Below are 25,708 nucleotides of genomic sequence, written 5' to 3' on the forward strand. Positions count from 1 at the left end.
GTTTGTCCCTCTTCCCAAGAAGGCACATGCTAAGCAGTGCAGTAATCATCGCACGATCAGTCTGATGAGCCACACCTTAAAAATATTCCTCAAAATAATTCACAATAGAATTTACAGAAAATTGGAAGAAGATATCGGAGAAACTTGTTATGTATGGTTTTCATGTACGGATATACTTGGAAACGTTGCACTTGGCAAACGGAACCTTAAGTGACAGCAGTGACATGACAACCACACATGACAATAGATTTAGGTCATGGACTACATGTGAACTGAATTAAGGTTAAGTTATACAATTCTTATAAAGCTTAATAAATTAATAAAACCTATCGTAAGTAGCTTTATGTTATGTCCAACAGTCCTAAAGAGGAATACATTACAAAACTCAGTTTTGTCAAAAATGAAATTCAAATTAAAAAAGAAGTTAGACAAGGATGTGTGCTGTCACCAATGCTATTTAATCTCTATTCGGAAGAAATTATGCAGAAAGCATTGGAGTAAGAAGAGATAGAAGAGTAAGTAAGTAAGAAGAGATAGAAGAGTAGAAGACCTGCAAGCCATTTTAAACAAGGTAGTCACAGCTAGTGAAGAGAAAGGGTTAACAATAAACGTCAAGAAATTCATGATTATTTAAAAAAAAAAAACAAAGATTGAATGCAAACCTGTACATTCACAATAACGAAATCGAACGGGTGCACAAATATAAATATTTGGGAACAAGCGTTAATAACAACAATGACATCACAGAAAAAATAAAACTAGAATTGGAAAGGCTCGAGCTGCTTTTGTTAATATGAAGAACATTCTGGGAAGTCATGACATTTACTTAAACCTGAAATTGGTTAGATGCTACATCTTCTCGATACTGCTGTACGGAGTAGAGACTTGGACTTTAAACAAGAGCAATATTGATAAACTAGAGGCCTTCGAAATGTGGATATACAGAAGAATTTTGAAAATACCTTGGACAGACAAACTAACAAATAGTGAAGTTCTTCGAAGAATGAACAAAGAACGGGAGTTGTTGATCACCATCAAGAAAAGAAAGTTGGAATATCTTGGTCATGTGATGAGAAGGAAAAAGTACCGATTGCTTCAGTTAATTATCCAGGGAAAGATTCAGGGCAAACGAAGCGTGGGGAGACGGCTTATATCTTGGCTGTGCAATTTAAGAGACTGGTTCCAGTGCACATCTAACCAATTATTTAGAGCAACAGCTTCAAACATACGAATAGCAATGATGATTGCGAAACTCCGTAGCGGAGAGGGCACTTGAAGAAGAATAGGTTTCAGATGATAAGTGTAAACAGTCTGCCTGAGGGTTTTTGTCGTTAGAACGGCTTTTGTAAAAATCTGCTGAAGGTTTGCAATATCTCCATCTATGGATATTATTTTATTTTGTACTTTTAAATGTTTCATGTGTTTTTTCTGTTGTTTGCCAGACTTCCTTGGAGCTAGTAGTTGTTTTATTTATTTTTAATGCAAACTCTTGCCATGAATTCTGACTGCAGCCAAATTCATACTCAATTACTAAACATAAAAAATCCAATTGGTTGCATTACAACCGGTTGATAATAATTGATGGTTGTTTAAAAAAACTTGTTTTACTACATCTCGAATATGTTTTTTGATTGTGTATCACATGAATAAAATCTTGGGTCTAATCTTCCTTCAGCCCTAACTTCACGAACTAATGTAGTATAGTATTTCTAACCGTACCCAAAGAAATTGCTGAAAGAGGCCAAAAAATATAAATTAATATGCGCGTTTACTTTATTTACGATGCTGTCAGTTTGAATATTTTTAGATAATTACGAAAATTACCTGTCATAGCAGCTACACGTTTTTGCACTCACTTTACGAAAGTCAATAATCGGTTTATTACAAGCTGCCTTTCTCTGTGTGAATATTAATACTGAGTTTATTATTCCACGTGATTGAGCGCCCAATTTTAAAAGAAATGAACAGTTCTAGATTTTTAAATTAAGAGTATCTATTGCATTATTAAAAATAATGACTGCTAATAAATAATACAACAAAATGTCTTCAAAAATTAAAACAGTTATCACCAAAACAAAAAACTAAAAACTTTTAATATTGTTCTGAAGCTATTATTTTAGGGTTTTTCTTTTTTCTTCTTTGGAGAATTTTTTGGAGAATTTTGGTAAAATTCTCCAAAGACAAATATGTCTTTGGAGAATTTTACCAAAGGTTCAATTTTACAAGTTTCTCCTAAAATTTTAATTGTGGATCCGATGATGTGGATGTTCTGTCTTTCCAACTGGTATCTTGGTCGTGGGCATTCTGCAAGGTCATGTCAAACAATGAGCGGAACATTACAGTTGTCACATAAAGGTGAGTTAATGTAACCAATTAGATGCTTGTGAGTAAGTCGGGTATGTCCTAGACGAAATGGAGTAACAAAAACTTAATGAGTTCGCTCTGTTCGCATTTGATATTTCCATTAATGACTTTAAATTATTTAGCACTACTTTACACTAACTATTTATACCAACAAATTTGTGAAAATTATAAAGAAATAACATTACTAAGTACGTCATATAAAATAATGATAATCAACAATTATTGATAAGCATTTAATTGGCATACGTATTGCCATTGCGTAGCAATACTGCTTTAATGCTTCTTTTTAAAGAATCAATAAAAAGTCTCCACTCATTATTAGCATATTCTAGTTTGAAATGTGCCATGAGTCCAGAAACATCACTGCAAAAGACCAGGTCATTTTCTTGGGAGAAGAAAGATAAAAGGCTATCAAGGGGGCTCAATTATAGTGTGAGGACTGGAATTTCATTAGAGGCACGTACATAATTGTACATCATTCCAAAAGGCTCCATAACAGCTGCCAGTTTTACAAGATTTTGTTGTACCTTATGCTGGTTTTGTTGGAAATGACTTTGTTCTGATGTATGATAATGCCAATCCTTACAGTGCGAGAATCACTCAATAGTTTTTAAATGAAGTAAACATTCCTATGTTAAAAGCTAAAAAGCTAAGCCTAGCTAAAAGTCGCTAAAAGCTAAAAGTCGATAAAGAAAAATATGCTAGCAAATTAAAAACCGCCCAAGCACTGAATCTAGAACAACTCAGCGTTAATAAAATTAACTCGGTTATAACAAAAGAACTATTGAATGCTAGCTCAGAAGTAGCAACCCGCCATAACAACAAAAAATCCAAAATAAGTGCAGAATCGAAGAATATGCTGAAACAACGAAAAGAGCTCCTGTCACTAAACAAAAGAAATACCACAGAATACAAAGAACTTAATCGAGCCATACGAAAACAGATAAAAGACGATATTAAAAAACATCAACAAGAACATGTAGAAAGAGTGATAGAGAAAAATCAAAGTCTGAAATATACCAAACCGAAATTAGGAAAGAAAAATATTATAACTATGAAAAATCAACAAGGCCAACTAGAAACAAGCAAAGCTCAGATATCAAACATAGTTGAAAACTTCTATACTGAGTTATACCGCTCAAGAAACGATCCCCCCGACTCTTCAAAGCAAAATCTGAAAAGACAAATAACAAACGTAAATTCTGAAGTAATGCCCGAAATAAGCGAAGTAGAAATATAAAATGCAATTAAAGAATTGAAAAGAAATAAAGCACCGGGTAGTGATGGAATTCTGGCAGAAATGTTGAAAGAAGGAGGAGAAGAAGTCATCAGGTACCTAAAAATACTTTTTAATAAATGCCTATTTGAAGGAAACATACCAAGGGAATGGAATACTGCTAACACAATATTAATACACAAAAAAGGGGACAATACAGATCTGAAAAATTATCGTCCAATATCACTACTATCACAACTTTATAAAACATTCACAAAAATAATTACAAATAGATTGACAACAAAGTTCGATGTATATCAACCAGTAGAGCAAGCCGGATTTAGAAAAGGGTTTAGTACATGTGACCATCTTCACACACTAAAGGTCCTAATAGAAAAAGTTAACGAATACAATTTACCAATCTGTTTAGCATTTATAGACTACGAGAAAGCTTTTGACAGCATAGAATTATGGGCTATTGAGGAAGCACTGGTCAACAGCAGAATAGATTCTAGATATAGGATATTAATACATAATATATACCAACACGCTGAAATGGTAGTCACGATGGATAACGGAATGAAAACGAGGCCAATAAAAATCAACCGAGGAGTAAGACAGGGCGACACCATATCTCCAAAACTATTTTCTGCCGCACTTGAAGATATCTTTAAATCACTAAATTGGGAAACGAAGGGACTGTCGATAAACGGAAAGTATTTAAACCATCTAAGATATGCAGATGACGTAGTACTAATAGCAGACAGCTGGAAAGAACTGAAGACGATGATCGATGAGCTTCATACGGAATCCATAAAAAAAGGACTGGAAATGAATCTGAGTAAAACTAAGCTAATGTCGAATAAAGATGATCAACCGACGATAACCATCCAAGGAACAAAAGTGGAACATGTAGAAGAATACATATATCTGGGCCAGAATATCAAGGCAAACAAAGAAAACCAAACTACCGAAATAAGCAGACGAGTAAGAATGGGATGGGCCGCATTTGGAAAACTCTCATACATACTGAAAGACAAAAAGATACCCCAAAACCTTCGAACCAAAGTGTTCGATTCTTGTATCCTTCCCGTTCTCACTTACGGAGCTCAAACCTGGACATTCACAAAAAAGAACATGGACAAGATTCGAAAAACTCAGCGAGCCATGGAACGACAGATGCTTGGTATCTCACTAATAGATCGGCAAACGAACGAAGCAATCCGGAACAAAACAAAAATAAAGGACGCCGCGAAACAAGCAGCTAAATTAAAATGGAAATGGGCTGGACACAACGAACGTCTCGAAGATGGTAGATGGAACAAAGAAGTCGGAAACTGGCGACTGGCGTGGAAGAGACCAAGAGGAAGACCTCAAATGCGCTGGAGCGACGATATCAAAAGAGTCGCAGGACCAATGTGCTGCGAAGGATACGAAGTCGTGTTTCTGCCCCTTTAACCTTAAGTCAGTTACAAGAGGCCCATTTAGAGGAATGGGAACTTATTTCTCAACAGAACATTTCTCATTTGATTTTATGCATGCCAAGGAGACCTCAGGCAATAATTCGAGGTACGTGGAGGAAACATTCATTATTAAAATCAGTTTGGTAGGATACATGACGTAAATTTTCATTAATTCAGCGTCATTTTGTTACAACATTTACATTTTTTCCTTAATTTTTAAATTGTTATCTACTCGTCTACTGAAACAGTTCTTTCCTCAAAAGTTAAATTTTTATTAGAAATTACTTAAAACAGTTTAATTCGATTGTGTTTACGTTATTATAATAATAAAAGTTTAAAGGAATTTGAGGAAAAGAATGGATTCTGAGCTCCTCAAAACAACAATAAACAAAATAACAAAGAAACAAGTCATAGATATATATTTCAGATTTACTATAATAAAAAATAAATTGTTGGTTTATGATTTTAATCTTCAAAAGAGATTCATTACACTAGCCATCGAGTTTTTTACTACAAAGTTTATAACACAAAAGTTAGGTCTGCATAATTGTTCCTAGTTAATTTTTAATTCATATTCATGAGTGCTACTAGTCAAAGAAAGTCATTTTCATGTGAAAATTATAATATATGACTAAACAGAAAATAATTAAAAAATACTCTTACCATCATAGCACCATTCTTCTTGTAGACACAAACGATCACTATACAAACAACCTGAAATTAAACAAAAAAGGATTAAAATTTTATAGATTTTAGAGATAATAAATTGAGAGAATCAGTAGAATAAATGAATATCGACATATTTTATTTGGACATATTGGCCAGAGTTTTTGGTTTTGTAATTATTCTATGTAAGGTTAATGCCCATTAACTCTTCAGTTATTACAGGTTTATTTTATACCCGTACACCAATACAGTATACTAAGAATTAAGCTAGACGCGCACTGGGTCGAGACGGTACAATACGGAAGATACGTACGCTCTCCACATTTTTAGAGGGGTGCGTGCACTGATTCATCATTGCCAATCACTTAAACAATTCAACTCAAACGGCAGAATATCCGTACCCATCCCTGTGCGCTCTTCCAGAACAGCTGGATAAGTCGTCTGTACGTCGTGTCGGGATTCCTAAAAATTATTAACACATAAGAGAAATGAATGCTGTTTTTTGAAAAAATTCGTGCGTAACGTCCGACCGTGCCGTCCTGACGCAGTGCGTGCTAATCTTTAGGGCTACAGACGTTTATTCTGATGAGCTCAGATCACTGTGCATTGGTGCTTTCAAATCGTGTTAACATGACTCCTGAAAATTATGCAAACGTTGTGGCATTACATGAAGATGGTCGCAGTATACGTTATATTACAAATCATTTAAATATTGCCAAAAGTACCCTCCATAATGCTCTTATGAAGTATCGTCAGACTGGGGAATACACTATAAGACCAGAATCAGGTAGAAAAGGTGCATAGATTAGCGTGATGAACGTTTTTTTTTAAAGATTTCTGCAATTACGGAACTGCTCTTTAACGTCAACGGTTTTCGTTAGTCATTTGTTAGAAGCTCGAGGAACTCATATTTCTGCATGAACTTTAAGAAGAGATTCCTGCTCCTGCATGAAAGTGGTGTTCGTTCTCATAACCCAATAGCATGCCCTAAATTAACAGTAGCTCGAGCTAACAGAATCAGATTTACGAATGACCACAGAGACTGGACTGTTCAGGAGTAGAGTTTTGTAATGACTTTTGACGAGGTTCATTTTTGCTAACGATCTCCAGACGGACGAGAACGATGTGCACTTTACTGTGTTTCACCTAGAACGCCGTTTGGTAGCGGAAGTGTTATAGTATTTACGGGTATTTCTTTCAAACGATGCACTGAATAAATTTTCATCGAACATAGAACTCTAACAGTAGCCAGATACATACGACAGTATCTGGAGAACAATGTTGACCCCTATATCTTTTTCGTTGGGGAAAAAGTCTTATTTATTCACGATAATGCGCGTGCACATACTACGCGAATCGTCATAGACTGTCTAAATACTGTCCGAATTCCCGTTTTGGATTAGCCCGATAGTAGTCCTAACATGAATCCATTTGAACATTTATGACATGACAGATATTTAAAACAAAAAAGTTAAAAAGAGGCAACCACTGACAGAAACTTTTATTCAAATCAATAGATATTACATTAATTTACAATTTCAGTTTACAATAAAATAAACGTAAAAAAGCATAAACCTGCTTGTTGACTTAATGTGTCTAATATTGACAGGTTTATGTTTATTCTTTTTTTTACAAATCATTATTTTATTTTTACAGTTTCTAATCTAATTTTTATATTTTTTTTATCTAGTATAATTTAAATTTGCTAAATTGTTACACAACTCCCTTTTTTCTTTTAACCAAGCAGTAACTAATTTTCTATACAAATAAAAATTTTTGATATTTAATTGACTGTTGCGTGATTGTTTTTAAAGTGTGAAGACATTCAACATTCAATTTTCTTCTTGTTTCATAATTTGACACTTTTACTTTTTATTTTTATGAATATTTTTAAGTAGCTCTAAGCCAGGGGTCGGCAACGCGTCGGTCGCAATCGACCAGTCGATCTTAACCTTAGTTCGAGTCGCTCATCGTGCGAATCGAATAAAATAAAAATATAACATATATATAAACATATATAAAGTAGATAGATAGACCCTTGAATTATCCGAAATTATCCAAAAAATTGTTCAATCCGAAAATTATCCGATGGTCCACGAAATTATCCGAAAATCGGATAATTATCCGGACATTGGCAACACTGCGTGCGGTGACCCCGGCCGTCTCGATATCGCTAAAACATGCCGGGGCTGAAAATACTTATCTTTACCACAGTTGCGCAATTCTTAGTATTCACTGGCGGTTGTCGCCTAAACGTGCTTATCGGCTTAGTTACTATTATTTGTTAGTCCCTTCACGAGTGCTAGAACATAGTTTTAATCATGACGTGAACCCATTATTTATAAAAATGAATCCTTCAAAGAAATCAAAAGTTTATCACTTTCATATAGAGTGGGAAGACTATTATTTTTTTTACTCAAGTGAAAGGCAGGTGTATATGTCTTTTGTGCCACGCAAGTTGGAAAACAAGGTAACGTCGAAAGACATTTTAATAGTACTCATCCGAAAATAAACACAGAATATCCCGCCAATAGTAGCATCCGAAAAGAGAAAGTGACACAGTTCAAAAATCAATTAGTTAGGCAGCAGTCTGTATTATTACAAGTCAGCGATAAAACTATAGCCACCACTCTAACTTCTTACAAAGTGTCTCAAGTTATTGCCAAAAAGAAGAAACCCTTTGAAGATGGCTAGTACATCAAAGAATGTTGTGTAGAAGCTGCAAACTGCCTATTTGAAGGTTTTAAAAATAAATCCGAAGTAATGTTGGCTATAAACTCCCTCCAGCTTTCAGCGCGAACCGTAATTAGACGAATGGAAAATATGTCAGGAGATGTTGTTTCCCAGATGAAGACGGACTTACAGCGATGTATTTTCTTCTCCTTACAATTTGACGAGTCCACAGATATTAGTGATACGTCCCAACTAGCCATATTTGTCAGAATGATATTCGATGAATTTACTGCTAAGAACTTGTTAAAATTATTAAGGTATGCAAGGTAGCGATGACACAAAAAAGCTGAATGAACTAAATTTGCAGCTTCAGGGTAAAGAAAAAAGTATTCTTCAAATACAAAGCACGTGGTGTTCGTGTGTATTAAGGTATAAAAAAAATTGCTTATTACAAGCTTAAATTTTTATTTTAAGAAGATCTTTTCGGAATTAAATCATTCCATCATCAGTTAACTAAAAGAGAGAGTAAAAATACCAATATTAAAAAACACAAGTTAAAATTTAAATATATAGAAATAACACGTTGGTTTTTTACTACTTACATAAAAAGTTGTTAAAAAACATTGTATGGCCACTTAAAAAAACTTTCGAAGGACATCCGTATTAAAATATAATCCTCATGGTTTTATCAAGGTAAATGCAATAGACTTAACTTATTGATTATTAAAAACTGAAGATGGGGGCATCTTACATGACCCCCTGTAGCTGGTGAAGTTTTTTCGACTTACATTACCTCTGATCTGTTCTGGAGTCTTGGGCTAACTGATATAAAGATGGTATGAAAAATCAGTTAGTACCCATCAATGTCAAGTGGAATGATGTAGTGGGAGCAAAAGTCATTGTGCTTAAGTTTGTGAATAGGCAGTTTTTAGTGAAGTATTGTGTTTTGTGTGTAGTAAAATCAATAGCAATTTTTGGTATTTTAAAGAGGTGGTAGAATGTAAAACAATGAGTGACTGTGATGTAAAATAAATTTGGTATACCAGGGTAAGGCAAAATTTAAGTTAGGTAGTTGAAATTAATAAATCATTTGGAAGCGGTAAAGAGAATGTTATTACCTAATTGTTTCCTTGTATGAAGTAGATATAGATAAAAGTTGGTTTGAAATTTGTGGAAGATGAATCGAGGAAAAAGAAATAAAAGAAAGAGAAAGAAAAGGAAGTAGGAGATGAATGTAAAGATGTAAGCTGGGGATACTGAAACTGATTGTGATAAGAGATTGATAGATGTAGTGTGAGTATTTATAAGAAAATCTGTGTGATTAGTCAGATGGTAGTTATTGGAGAGAATGGGAAATGGGATATTGGAAAAGGGATGTTAGTGTATTAATGGTGACAAGAATAGAGTTAAGTATGGCGGATTAAATAAGGTGATATTAAGATATGGGAAATTAGAAAGAAATGTAGAAGTAAGTAAAACTGGATGTGTAGTTAACAGAAAGAAAGTTAGATCAGGAAAATAATTGTCGATGAAGTGGAACAAAGTCTCTATTGATGCTGGTGTGACGATTAACACAATTGGGACTGTTTTTCTTTTCCTTGACTATTTCCAAATCCTCAAAAAGGCCAAGTTTGAGATAATCTCTACCTGGGATGTTATGAAGAAGAGAAATATCATCTGGTACCTTGATTGTGTGATTGTGATATTTGAGATGATGGGAGAAAGAAGAAGTGTTATCTAACTTAGAATGTTCAATGGCCCTGGTTACTAGAGATCTACAAGTTCTACCAATATAAGTGGCATCACAGTCAGAACATTGCAGTTTATAAACCCCACTGCGTTTGCTGAAGTCAATAGAGTCCTTACTATTGCATAATGATCTACTCAATTTATTGTTAACTTTAAAGGAAATCTTAATATTTTCAACAGAATTCAGGATAGTGTTTTTGATTGATTGGGAAAGTGTTGGACAATGAAATGGTAATGAGAAGTAAGATGGGGAATCTGAAGTAATGTTATGGTAAGCTGATTGTTGAAGCAATTTACGTTTCTTTTTATAAATGAGTTTATGGATGATATCTGGGTTGTAGCCATTATTGAAAGCAATCTGTTTGATTATGTTTAGTTCTTGGATGTAGTTAGTGTTGGATAATGGAATGGTTTCTAAACGATGAATGAAGCTGTTGAATGCAGATAATTTGTGTGAAATGGGATGGTTAGAATTGAAATGTATGACATGATCTGTTTGTGTGGGTTTTCTGTAGATGCTATAATCAAAGACATTATTAATTCTATTGATGGAAAGGTCTAAAAAATTGATGGAGAAGTTAGATTCTAATTCCATAGTGAATTTGATATTGGGGTGAATATTATTGATAGTGTTTAATAAGGAAAAAGCTGTATTTGAGTTACCTCTAATGAAAACTAAGCAATCATCTACGTAACGGAACCAGTGTAGAATTGTATTGTTAGTCATGATTTGAGTGGATTCTAGATGATTCATGAAGAGGTCAGCTAAAAAGGGGGAAAGACAACTTCCCGTGGCCAAGCCATCAGGTTGTTTATAAAAAATATTATTGAAAGAAAAATAATCTTGTGATAAACAAAAGGAAAGTATATCTATTATTTGTGTGATGACTGAGGGATTAGTTGATTTAGATGTGAGAAGGTCATGGACTAACTGAATAGTTTCAAGTTTAGGTACAGAAGTAAAGAGATTGCTAACGTCAAATGAAAGCATAGTCATATCTGGTAGGAGTTTTATGTGATTGAGTTTGGATATAAGTTGGGATGAGTTTTTGATGGAAAAAGTGGGAGAAAAACCTGTTATGTCCTTGATTACCCTGAGTATGAATTTAGAAATTATGGAGACCGGGGTGTTGATGAAACTGACTACTGGACGGATTGGAATGCCCTCTTTGTGGATTTTTTGAAGACCATACAGTCTAGGAATTAATGGGTTACTAGGGATTTTGTAATATGGTGCATGAAAATCAGTGAAAAAAGTAGAATATTTCTTTAAAAATGCTTTTTGTTTATTAATGAATCTGTTAAGTGGGTCATGTGGAAGTACTATGAAGCCATTATTATTCAAAAGGGTGGAAACTTTGTTGATGTATTCAGTGTGGTCTAGAATTACTAAGCAATTTCCTTTATCTGATTTGGATATTATTAGATTATGGTTTTTTATTTTCTTTTTTATTGAATTTAAAGTTTTTAAACTATTATGATGTGGATGATGAAAATGTGAATTGGAAGTTAAGTTTTTGTATGCAGCATGAAGTTTTTTGAAACAATTATTTCTAATGACATTTTTTTGTTGTAAAGAAATTGAAAGTTTTTCTATGATTATGTCTATTTCTATGGAAAGTTCTTGTAGGTCTATTTCAGAGATGTCTGTGGGAATAGAAAATTGGAGGCCATGATTCAAGAGTTCTAATTCATCTTGTGAGAAATTTATATTGGATAAATTTTTGATTCTAGGGTGAAATTTGAAGTTAGAAAATTTGGATCTATTATTAGAAGAATTGGTGGACACTAAATGTGACTTCTGTTGAATGAGATTGTGAAGTTTATTATTAAGTTTGAAAAATTTTACTGAAGCACAATGGTTAACTTTGTCCTGTACATCATGCAAAAAAGAGGTTAAGTCTAGATTATCAAAATGTTGTAAAAGTCTATTGTACATTACCTTCACATTACAATTGATGTTATCTAACTTGGAATAATGTTTGCCTATTTCTTTCCTGAGGAGTTTGGTTTGTAGTTGATTAACATATGTACTGGGTACATTTTTTGATGTTTAACTCTAGCGAATACAGGAACTACATTATTATTAATACATTGGTGAATAAACCATATGTCCAACTCTAATTGTTTCCTCCTTGTAGCCAGACGAATGTATTGGTTAGCCCAAATGACCATATCGTCAATTTAAAATTAAAAGTGAAACTGGAACAAACCATGAAGTGGAAATATCCAGGAGTGGCTGGATATGATATGGCTCTGGCATGCTCCAGAGGGGCATATAGAATTCGATACCCGATTTAGTGACTTCAACAAAATTGAAACGATTGCTCAGTTTGTATCTTATCCGTACATGCCCCTCGATGCAGAAAGCTTATCCCAAACCATCGAACAGCATTTCAGCGACAGCAGACCAGAGACTGAGTTAGAAATAGTATTTGAAGAGCGTTGCCGAAAAAGAAAATTTTTGGTGTCTAGTGTCCAAACAGAAATACCCAATCCTAGTCATTGTAGCTTTGAAAATTAGTGCCCTGTTTGGTTCCACCTACCTTTGTGAATCAACGTTTTCAAACATGAAGTTCATTAAAAACAAATACAGAAGCCGACTAACGGATGAACATTTGGACTCGTGTATTAGACTAGGAATAACAAACTACCAACCGGATGTTAAAAAACTAACAGACATTGTGGACTGTCAATCCTCCCATTAAAACAAAATACGTATGTATTTTTTTTTTTCACCATGTTTAGTTTTTACTTCCTGTTCTCTTAAGTGTACGTCTATAATAAAGGATTTTAAAACAAGGTAGATTTGTAGTGCTTGGGATTTTTTTAGTAGCTCTTTCCTGCAGTGTGGTTGCCGGCCCCTGCTCTAAGCATTACAATTGCCGAACATCAAGAACCTCAGTTTCATGAAAAAGTTGGTCCAAGGGATATGTTTTTCGTTTTCCATATATTAGTTTAACCCTTTCTTTACCAGCGACGTATATATACGGTTTGGGGAAAAGTGCCACTGTATCCGGTATTGTTAGAATACAGTGCCATCAGCTCCAATCCCATATTGCTACGTTCGAACATGCATTGTGATAAACCCACTGCCGTATTGATACGGCAGCTTCTGATACACGGCGTTTCGGTAACTGCCGGGTATGGTCGGGTTTTTGGTCTACTTTTAGCATGCGTCTTGTACCGCAAATATCACGTTGGCATGGACTACGCAGTATTCTGCTGTTACTGTTGCAGTGGAAATGTAATGTGAAATTTAAAGAAAATGTCTGATTCGAGAAAAAGAAGGCGCTCATGCGATACAGGTGGTTTGCGTGGACTAACGCAAAAAAATATGATGATATACTGGCATGCTTGGATTCCGATAAAGAGCCTTTTGTAGAAAGTGAAAGCGATTATGTACCAGATAGCGATGATCCAGAAGAGGAGGAGATTGTTAATATTATTTATGGGAATGATGAAGCTATTTCTGAAAATGAAGGTGCTGATAAGGACGAAGCCGAAGTTGTGGTTGCAAATACATCGAGAAATGAAAGCAAAAGAGCTTTAGCGGATGATTTATATATATATATATATATATATATATATATATATATATATATATATATATATATAAGATATATTATGTATGTCTCGTTCTAATCATAATTTTTATTATTCCATAGTATATTTATTATTTGATACCCTATTTTCTATTCCTTATCTAACGTAATAATGCTTTTATTCACCGAAAATAATATAATTTAAAAATGTAAAATTACTAACGGGGAAGATAATATCTACCTACATCTACATCTTTAATTTTAAAGCTTTTAAATTTACATTTCCACAAGGTAATGTCGCTCATCATTAAAAGTAAAATTGCAAATGGATATTAGGGTCGGAAATAAGTTTTCCTTATAGAAGGAAATATAATTTTTCAAATGGGATTTCTTGGAGATTTTAATTAAAATGGAAATATCAATTTTATGTTGTTTTTTAAGTTCAGACTTTTATAGTAGTATAGTACTAAAAATATACTCTTTAAGAAATCCAAGTACATGAAAAGTTACAAGGAAAATAAGAATAAATATGTAGCACGAGTGTATATTTCTATAAAGATCTATTTCATTTAATCCAAAACTTTAAAGTTATTCAGCGTTGTATTGAGTTATATGCAGTGAATGATGGTGAAAATATACTTGAGTGAGAAAACATCCTCCAAGAAGAAGGCGAGATCAAATTAGTTACTCCAAAGAAAGTTGTTATTAAAATTAAAGAAAACATTAATTCAAGAAAACTCCTGGATTGGATCAAATTACAGGAGAAATCCTAAAATAACTACCTAGGGAGGCCATAGTTAATCAGTGTCGGATCCAAGTGGGAGTCACGGGATCATGACCCCCCCCCCCCCAAACAAAATTAAATATCAATCAAATAATTTTGAAAAAAATAATTTAAAACCTATCAACCGTATAAGCAGGAAGTCAAGAGTTGACATGATTCAAACTCATTTATTCTAGAAGTAAGTGTAGAATCACGCGGAAGCCGTTTTACATTGCGCTTTAAAAAAATCAACTATTCTGAATACGGTAATACCTCGACTAACGCTACCCCAACTTCCGCGAATTCAGAGTTACGCGATTTTCAAATTTTGTCAATTTGTAATTTGAGTACCAGAGAATCTTTCGATTATCGATGAAATAGAAGTACCGCCCATACATTCTTGCCCATTCTACACTTCTTCTTAAGGTTCCGTCTTCATGACGGAAGGGTGGTTATAACTACAGCAAATTGCTCTCTATCTTGAGCTGTTCTTAGTATCGAATGTGTATCCATGCCTGTCCAGTCTCTTACATTCTTTAGCCAGGAGTATTTTCTTCTTCCTGGACCTCTTTTTTCTTCTACTTTCCCTTCCATTATGAGTTAGAAAGTTATATTTTTCTCCTCTGTAAATATGTCCTATATAACTCGTTTTTCTGTTGTTTACAATATTTAGGAGTTCTCTCTCAGTCCTCATTCTTCTCAACACTTCGTTTTTGGTGCTCTGTCCACGAAATCTTCAGCATCTTTCGAAAATACACATTTCAAAATTCCGAGAGTCCATGTTTCCACTCCGTATAGCTATAAGGAATAAATGAATGTTTTTACAAATTAATATCGAATATCCATCGATAAGATAAAGTTTAATACATTCATTAATGTTTACACTTACATTGAGTTATTGCATTTAAATTACTTAAATTTGGTTTATACTTATTTATTCTTGGTTTGTTCTTGATTTTGTAGCCATAGTACAGGTGGGTTTAAATTAATTGTCTTTAAAATCCCTAGTTTATCCCAGTTAATCCCAGTCCTTGATTTTTCTGTATTTATAATTTAATAGCCTTTGGTTTAATAGTATTGTACAATTGATTTTACTGTCATAGAGTATGTGGGTTTAAATTATTTAGGTACAACAATCTAAATCCTATATCAAAATCACCATCAAGACCCATGACCCCCCTCCCCGGAAAAAAAATTCTGGGGATCAGCCACCGAAAAGTGCAAAAATCTAAACTTTATATCAAAATCACCCTCAAGACCCATGACCCACCCACGACAAAAATTTCTGGATCTGCCATTGTAGTTCATCTATTATATCTTTCAGATTAAGGTATATTCCTACTAAATGAAAAATAGCTGAGGTTATCATGATACTCAAACCTGGAAAACTTGATTTTCTTTGTAGGCTTGAAAATGGTCTATTCTTCTGGTCTGGTCTGTTCTGGACAGTACTTCTGCAGGTGTAGTTGTGATTTCTGTGATTGTTTTTAATTAGGAAGTTCACGGTAACATCTCCACATATAAGAAACTGACTACCATTCTTATAGAAATTGAACATCAACATCTCAAGTTGTTTAATGAACTGTTTAAAGTTTGCTGGTTTCAGGAGGTCGGTAAATAGAGCGACCGAATAATAGAATATATATATATATATATATATATATATATATATATATATATATATATATATATATATATATATATATATATTTAACGAACGTGCTCAAAGATATTTTAAATTTTAACATGCATTTTATTAAATGTACAGTTTCATCAACAATAATGTTATTTTAATATTCAATTTTATTTATGTGTATAATCTTTTAATTTCTTTACTCCCGATGAAGCTATTAAATAAATGGCGAAATATTGAGCTTTAGAAAAAACAAAGATTTTTATTTAATATAGACCACATACCCGATATTTCCAACATATTTATAAATTGTTTTTTGGTCGAAATAATCACGTTAAATATATATATATATATATATATATATATATATATATTGAAAAAGTTGTATTTTATTAATTTTATTTTATATATATATATATATATATATATATATATATATTGAAAAAGTTGTATTTTATTAATTTTATTTTTATTTAATAATAAATGTTGTAATTTTTAAAATCTGTGGTTCGTTGTTTAATTTAATATATACCTCAGCTAGCTCAATTATGTGTTCTAAGCAATCTGTCACTGTGTGACGTCGACTCTGTAGTCTCCTGGTAGAGTTCAAAAAGAAATTAAACCAAAATTTACTTTAGACCTTTGATAAATTAACCCAAATGAAGCACGTTATTTATTAATATTGAACAAATTTAATATAAACAATAAAATTCGTCTGCAACTTGGGTTGCCTTTAAAATTTTACAAAAATAGGAATCGTATAAATCTTAATGTGGTTTAGAGTCGTGACAAAAATTTATTACAAAATGTGGAGACTCTATACAAGTACCTAAAAACTAAATAAATATTGCAACTTTATAAAGTGTTTAAATGAACTATAAAGAAAAGAAAATGAACACTTTATTCCGCTGACTTTTAACTTGCATTCAAATATAATCAAAATTTCAAATGATCCCCAAAATTATTATCCAACCTTACTTTAAAACAGTTCTGATTTATTTAAAGAAAACTAACTACTCGCAAAATAATTGGTGAAACTGGAATATCAATCCTCTCTTCGGAAGTTAAGGTACGTACTATTCTATTTTTAATTTAATGATCATTAATATTTCAATTTTTTTAAGGCCTATCGCAATTATGTTAATTCATGAATTTTAATTTTCTCAATTTAAATGACATTTCTGTACTCCAATAATAATTTATAAGTTAAATTGTTTCTCTTACTCTCTGGAACAAATTCTGGATATCTCTGCTGTGGAAACTGTGGAAAAACTAAAATTCTCTTTAGACGAGTTAAAAAAACACTCCCGACCTATTCTACAATTTCAGGACTCTCCTTTCAAAATTTCTTGTCGGCCTCGCCCAAAATCTATCATTCGTTGCTAACAGCAACCAACGTTCTTTTTTCTTTTCGTCTTCTATTTTTTTTTTAAACCATAAAACTGTCCTGTTCTGACACATTTGTCAATCCACATTAATTTCTCATAATCACTTTAATCACATCTAATTTGGGAATTTATAAAAAAAATGTTCAGATATAAAACTTATTCTATTACAATGCTAATACAATTTATTATTTTCATCTCCACATCATTGTAATTTCTTATTTAAAAAAACCCCTATTAATTTAGCTCCCATAGACTTGCTTGACAGTTTATTTTCTGACGTTTTCAAAATTTCTATGTTTAAATATTTTTTAAGAATTCTTCTTTTTTTGTTCTTTTTAAGGTTTAGACGATTCACCTATACACTAGGCAACTATACTATTCAGAAATTATTAACACTATACCAGGTAAGTCAAAATTAATTTATTTAACAATTTACTAATCTTTTTCTCTCTTTTATTTCAGAGTCGAACCCACATTGTGATGGCTTCATGAAATTCATGAACAACAAACTCATATAAAAATCCATTTAAGTTGTATCCTTTTTAACATATTGAAATCATTTCAATATATATATATATATATATATATATATAACATATATATATATATATATATATATATATATATATATATATAAATCCCTTTGTATTTGGGTTTTTTATTCTTCCATAACAGATTTCAAACACGCCCTCTATACACCATGTATTTACATGTATTGATTCTGAGACAAAATTCTGTATTCTGTAGGAAATGCTGTTCAATAAACTAATACTTTTTCACAAGAATAGAGTTCATATCGAAAAACATGGATGCCTGAATTCTCCAGCGAAAAATCTGTCTAACAATGGGATACAAATGGTATGGTATATTCGCTATTTAAAATTTAGGAGTTGGCGTACTGGAAGAGTGGGGGTTGACAATTGACAGATATATGTATCGTTAAAAGATAAAATATAATATATTTTCTCTTTAAAATAAAAATCGACCTATTTTAGACACACATATATATATATATATATATATATATATATATATATATATATATATATATATATATATATATATATATATAAATTATGTATAATTAAATAAATAACCCCTAGAGTCAATTTTGTTTCAAACGTCAACAACCAGCCAGCTGTTCGTTTAGAACAACTCACACAACTTAAGTAGTTAACAGCTAATTAATGATAAAATCTTAAGAGCCCTCAAAGCAAGCACGAATTTTCGCCTACACATAACATTTACAAATCAAACAGGTGGGTAGTTACGAAGATATATCGGGTGCCGTTTTTTATTAACATTATGGCATTACCGACTCTGTTATAAATATTAGAATAACACACACGTAACGAATTATGGAAAGCGATAGAGAACTTTTAAGCACAATAAAATTACTGAGCTATACTAAAGTATCTAGGTCACGTACATATTTAAAGAGTGGGAAAATTTAACATATTGAATGAAAAGTTTAAGAATAATGGTTATATGGAAGAAAAAATGTGGTTAAACGGCTTTCACATCCAAATATGTCTTTATGTTTCACCCCCAATATTCTGTATACTTAGTATGATTGAAGCATATCGACAAATATTTGATAGTTTAAAGTAAAATAAAAATGACGTTCTTGTAACTGATCTAAAGAAATGTTCACCGCGGTAAGTTAAAGTTAATTTTTAAGGACATTTCGAATAAAATCGATATGTCGTGAAAAGAAATATAATTTTCTTTTAAAATTTAAACCGCAGAACAATCGATATCGAAAAGTTGGAAAAGGTAAACAGCTCAACAGCTCATTGTTGACCTTATATTCGTATCAGGACGTTGGAGTAATTCCAACAATTTTATCCGACAGTGAACACAATTCTTCGGTAATATTAAATTGTGTGTCAATATCACGTAAAAATACAGCCAGTTGTGCTGTATCGCTAATATCGCAATTCTCATCAAGTGTCAAAGAACATTATTCGAATTTTGTAATGCGTTTACTAAGCGCTGTTGCTATGTTCTCGGACAAGTCTGCAATTCTCCTTGCAATGGTGAATCTTGATAAACTAATATTTGTAATAATATTTATAGTCCAGTCGTCAGAGATCTGACCTCTAAAAACCATACGAACAAGCTGAATTTTGATAAGAATGTCAATTTTAAGACCCCAAAGAATATGCAAAAAAGTTTACGACTTTTATCCCAAGGTTTCCCCCTACAACCTCCCTCGTAGGTGGGGAAAAACGGAAAAAATCGATTTACAGAGGACCTGTATTTCAAATAAAAAATGTGTCAGAGATAATTTTAAATAAAAATTTTAATAAGCATTTTTTGCGTAGAATGAATAGTTCTCTCCGAAACAAGGCTTGAAGCGACCGGTGATTTTCAATGTCAGGTACGCGCGCTAAATCAATTTTAAATAAAATTTATATCAACTCGACGATGAAAATTTGATATATTTTGGTAAGATTGTCGTATCGACAAAAATCAAAACGAATTTTAAAGGTAAAAAGTTCAGCTTTCTTATAAAATTTTTGTGAATTGCCGTAAATGAGGTCAATTTCTATGAAGGTGTTAAAAAAAAATAAGCTTTTGGCGATTTTTATGGTTTTTTACGATTCTTATGAAATCAATAATATTTATCAGTTCCATTAACCGACCACTATAGAATTTTCATTATTAGGGATTAATATTCAAAACCTATAACATAAAATTTCGATTTTGAGTTTTGGTAACAAATGTGAGGCATTGGTAACAACAATGAGTTGTTATCAACAGGTCCTCGAAGACACTTTGTCTTAGGACCATGTAACCGATGTAGAGCCATACGTTGCCATGTTACCAATTCCAACGGTAACTTAAACATCCTAATTTATAATAACATATAATGTAACATATCTATAAATTAATAATATTTAAAGAGTTTTCACCCATATATTTTAGTGGCTCATAGCATGTATAATTTGTTACACTGATGGAATTTACATTCCGAAAACGTTCTGTAATGTATTTGTGATATAGCCCGTTTGGGTATTTTATTTTATACCTTTTACTATTGATTTGAAATAAATTTTTTTACTAATGAAGAAGTACTGAGAGCAATGAACACACGCCCTCATCTGGTCAATACTATCAAAATTACAAAGACGTCATATCTAGGACACATAATGCGCCATAGGGAATTTGAGCAGCTCCAGGTAATTGTAGAAGGCAAGATTGAAGGTAAAAGGGGCATACGACGAAAGAAAAAATCTTGGCTATGAAACATCAGAGATTGGACGCACACAAGAGGAAATGGAATAATTCATCAAGCCCAGAACAGAGAGCAATTTGCCATATTGATCGCCAACCTTAACAGAGAAGGCACTTAGGAGGAGGACTAAAAGGAAGAAGAGAGTAAGAGAGGTCTCGGACGTAAAAAGATGTTATGGCTGCGTAATATTCGCCAATGGACAGGCATTGGCTATTCCCTAACTATTTAGCATTTCACCTGACAAGAGAATGTAGGGTGGACGCCTACACCGAGCACAGCATTTTAAGAAGTCGAAAAAGAAGAATAAAACTAAGTTGAAAAATATAAATGGTGCGAAATATGCGATGAATGAGTGACGAAAGATAACCATAAAGAGTAGCAAAAAACAAGAAATGTCAAAAATTGGATCATAGAAATAGCCATCGCTACATATTCATGTATACCTATGTTTTAGATCATTTTGGCAATACACTACAAATATAAAAAAAAATTATAAAAAGCATATAAAGAGTCTTGTGACGAATTTTTATTCCATAACAAAAGTTCATTGTTTGCGGAATAATTAAATAAAGCGAAACAATATAAATATTGATTTTTAGAGCCTTTCGAAGTAAAATGTTTACTTTAAATCATCTCTAAATGAGCTTATTCATCTCTTTTGTAAACGAGAATATTCCCAGTTAGGGTATTGTATAATACCTCCATTAGTATTGTCATAATCCCCATAGTATAAAATAGCTATATTTAGAAATTATACCTCACTGGCAAAAGAATAAGTATTTTTGACCTGAAAAGCGTTATTAATGACTTGTTTACTATTGTATTATTGGTATTTTGGATTTAATTCTAAAATGACTAAAATGTATATAATAACTAAAAGGTTTTATATCAACCACCGATATATAAATTTAGATATTACTTACTTTGTTTTTTTTTTAAGCCGTACCTGATGATATCAAAACAATAAGATGGAAGTTAGAATATAATGGACAACTTACTGAACCTATAGACATAGTCATCCGAATATGACAGGGGACTTTAAACCCTATGCTTTTCAATTAAATCATTAAGGATGTCATTAAAAGCATCAACAAAGGAAGATGATATAGAAAGGACAAAAAGCTAACATACGCTGTTACGCAGAAGGCACAATATTGATAGCTCATGATGAGGATAGTGGACACAGACTACTCCACAGATTTAATATAAAAGCAATAGAATTTAATACGGTGATGTTAGCATTAAACAAGTAATGGAAATAAAATTGCTTGGTATTATATTGTCTAGCTATGGAGTGACGAATTTATAAAGCTATTAAAGGAACAATAATGATATACGCAAGGGAAAGAAGACATGACACAGCCACAACACAAAGATTAATGGAAATCGCGGAGATGAAAATCCTGAAAATAATTATAGGAAATACCCTGATGGCTGAGAGATCAAAAGTTGAATGCAGACATTAGAAGACAATGTAACATACAGAGTATAAACTATTGAACACTAAAGAGAAAAAAGAAATAGATTAATCACACAAGTACAATAGACTAGACCAGAATATTCAAGAATGCAACAGATAATTCACACAATATTAAGTTTTTAGGTGGACGTTATCACTCAGATGTTTCTCATTGTTTTCACAACAGTTTTCCCTTAAGCTGTTATCTAAATTGCTCCAGCTATACTTATATATAATTTTTTTTGTCTCCTTCTATGCATGATTTTCTTGGCAATATGGCTTTTAACAGTCTCCTGGTTAACCTTCATTGGACGGTCCTCAAAATATTACACAAACGACGCACCAATGTCTGAACGCACACCAAATAAACGACATCGCTATGGGATCAAAGGGTTTAAACTTTGTGCGGCTGGTGGATACACATACGGTTATAAAATCTACACTGAGAGAGATCTAGAAAGGACATGCAACGTATCTGATAGTGTTGTTTTTGATTTGATGGCCACTTTGCTTGATTCTGGAAGGTATTTGACAACTGATAACTGGTATACCAGTGTCAATCAGGCAGCCAGACTGCTCATGAGAAATACTCATCTTACGGGAACATTGCGGTCTAACCGAAAGGGCAATCCTGCTGCAGTGGTGGGTTCTAGACTAAATAAAGGCGTGGTCAAAGCTCAGCAGTCAAACCGTGGAGTAACCGTTTTTAAATGGAAGATAAGAGGGATGTGTTAGTGCTCAGCACACAGATTCAATTGTTGAAGTCACGCGACGACACGGAGCTGCAATCAGGAAACTGGAAATCGTGGTAAGCTACAATTAATCAAAAGCGTTTATCGATCTCTCTGACCAGATGAATGCTCACTCTCCATGCTTGAGCAGAACTCTCAAATGGTACCGCCGTCTCATTATGGATTGCATACTAGGCACAACCATGGTAAATGCATTTGTTATGTACAATGCAAACAATCCAAATAATAGGCTTAGTGTGACGGACTTTAGGCATAAGGTTGCTGAAGAACTTCTCTATCCTATCGAAGAAGCACCCCTGGCACCAGCCCCACCACCTGTCAGAGAACACAGATTGCAAGCTGTTGAGGGAATTTATTAGAAAGTAAAGAGGAGGTGCACTGGTTACTATTAACGTCTTAAGCGTGAACGAGATCGTAAATATGCTACAGCTCACACCAAAAAAGTCATCATCAAATGTCCATCTTGTGACAAATTCTTCTGCCTTTCTTGTTTCAATGAAAAACATCCTTAAATTAGGTCACATGCATAAGTTAAATGTGCTAAGACGTGTTTAGTTTTATTATAAGCATTCTATTGCTAGTTTTGTTAGTTCGATTTTCATAGTTTGTTTTTGTAAATTGTATGATTCTTTATTTTGTTCATAATAAAAAACAATTAACTATATTATCTTGACTAAATTATTCATATTTTCCTTCCAAAATTCCATAGAACATTGTATGCTTAATACACATGCCCATAGGGGTCACATGCACCAGACTATAGGATACTATGATCCCCATAGGGGTCACGTGACGCCCAATGTGTTAAGGAATCTTGCCAGTCTATTTGCTTTTTGTACTGGATCTCTCACTTCTTTGTCCAAGTCTCCATAGCTAGACAGTGTAATTCCCAGGTATTTTATTTCCATTACTTGTTCAATACTGATGGCATCAATTTCTATTTTACATCTGGTTGGTTCTTTGCTGACCACTATTGTTTTAGTTATTTGAGATGAGATTGCCATAATAAATTCTTTTACTCTTATGGTAAATCTGTGGGCCAGTACTTGCACACTATATCTTGGACTATTAATATTGCGTCCACAGACCACTAATTGCGTCGTCTGCGTAAAAGACTTTATTTCTTTGTTTTCCATTCTGTATCCTCTTCCTTTGTTAACGCTTTTGATGATTTCATCCATGATCAAATTGAAGAGTATGGGGCTCAATGAATCCCTTTGTCTTATTCCGCTGCCTATTTCTATAGATTCTGTAAGTTTTGAAAATATAACATGGAAAATTAGTTGGGTTAAATGGGTTAACATGGAGAGAGCCCAACATCATAACTTATACTAGTAATCGTCAGAGCACTGGGTGATTTTATTAATAAATAAACTCTAATTTCGTTATTTAGTGTAACTTTTAAGGGTTTTTTTATTAAAATGTTGCAGGTGAATATTTTGATTTATATTATTGGCAAATTATGGCATTCGTCTGACAGATTCTTCTGTCAACTTTTCTTTTCAAGAAAAATCACAACTTTATGCACTTGTTGCATAAATTACCCTTATCTCATTACATTTTAGTATAGATGTTATAATGATAACTATCATTATATCTAATATTATTTTATAAAATATATTAACCTATAAACATTTAAAAAATCATAGTTACTTACCAACGTTGCCCTCGGAAAGAGATCCAGATATGTTAATAGAGAGGACAAAAATCAGCAACGCAATCTTCAGCAAGTTGCTGGGCCACAGCATGGCCTAAAACAAGTACATCAAATTCAATGCAATATTAAAAACTTTCTTAAAAAATATATTTTTATACCCATTCTTATACCCTTCTTTTTAAGTAAAACACTAGTGACATAACATCGTATATGAAGTACATGTGATCCAGGAACAAGTTGGCTGACAGGTTTATTTAGTAGAAATATGGATGTAGGACAAATGCCAGAAGGATGCAGAAGTATATGAGTACCTATTTAGGGATATAAAATAATACAAAAATCAACAAACTATAGGGCCATAAAACTACTTGGTCACACCAAGAAAATATGGCATAGACGGAGACGTGAAGAAACGGAAATATCTGATAATCAGTTTGATAATGGTTTTAATAACAAATGCAATTTATATTATGAGGCAACTAATGAAAAAATACAGGAATAAAAAAAAACAAACGCTCATATTACATTTATTAATCTAGAGAAAGCACATGATAGAGTTCCTCGAGAAATGTTTTGATGGGCGCTTAATAAGAAAGGAGTTACCACTAAATAGATGAATATTGTGGGAGACATGTATAAAGGAGTAATAAGGACAGGTGTGGACAGGAAATAAATCATCAAAAAATCAGAGTGACTCAGAGAATACTAGGAACTAGCTAGTTTAGAATACCCTTAAGAGACAGAATAACTCCATAGACATATATAATACAAGATAGACTGATTGTTGCAATACCAGCCCGTTCCCCCAGTGCGACAAAGAAAACTGAAGCAAAGCATCTCTTTCTAATGGGCCTGGTTTATCAAGAACGTGCCTAAATGACCAATAAGAAAGTCAAGTGGTCGATAACCCCGGCCCATTAGACAGAGATGCAGAGACTGCTTTACGTCAATTTTCTCTGTAGGACTGGGAAAACAGAACTGTATTGCAGAAGTCAGTCTTATCTTGTATTATATGTCTATGAGAAACATGACATTAAAAACGAGGAAATGCTATGGAATTGCCTTATGACTTCTAAAACAATTTTAAAGCAATACCAAATTGCTGTCTACGGAGAGATAAATAAAAAGGAAACGAAAAG

The 25,708-nt window shown here is 32.9% G+C and overlaps 1 protein-coding gene across 4 annotated transcripts in view; it reads right to left on the bottom strand.

Moving 5' to 3' along the window:
- The window catches only part of IA-2 (tyrosine phosphatase IA-2), a 91,520-nt gene that overhangs the window by 39,738 nt on the left and 26,074 nt on the right, over positions 1–25,708 (bottom strand). For all 4 annotated transcript variants that reach the window (XM_072532344.1, XM_072532348.1, XM_072532347.1 and 1 more), the window contains exons 2-3: positions 24,570–24,663; positions 5,707–5,757 (exon numbers count right to left, since the gene is read on the bottom strand). In XM_072532344.1, coding sequence (XP_072388445.1) covers positions 5,707–5,757; positions 24,570–24,660 — 142 coding nt within the window. In that variant the 5' untranslated portion in view covers positions 24,661–24,663. The remainder of the gene's footprint in view (positions 1–5,706; positions 5,758–24,569; positions 24,664–25,708) is intronic.

This window comes from Diabrotica undecimpunctata, chromosome 5 (genome assembly GCF_040954645.1).
Source record: "Diabrotica undecimpunctata isolate CICGRU chromosome 5, icDiaUnde3, whole genome shotgun sequence".
Taxonomy (NCBI): Eukaryota; Metazoa; Arthropoda; class Insecta; order Coleoptera; family Chrysomelidae; genus Diabrotica; species Diabrotica undecimpunctata.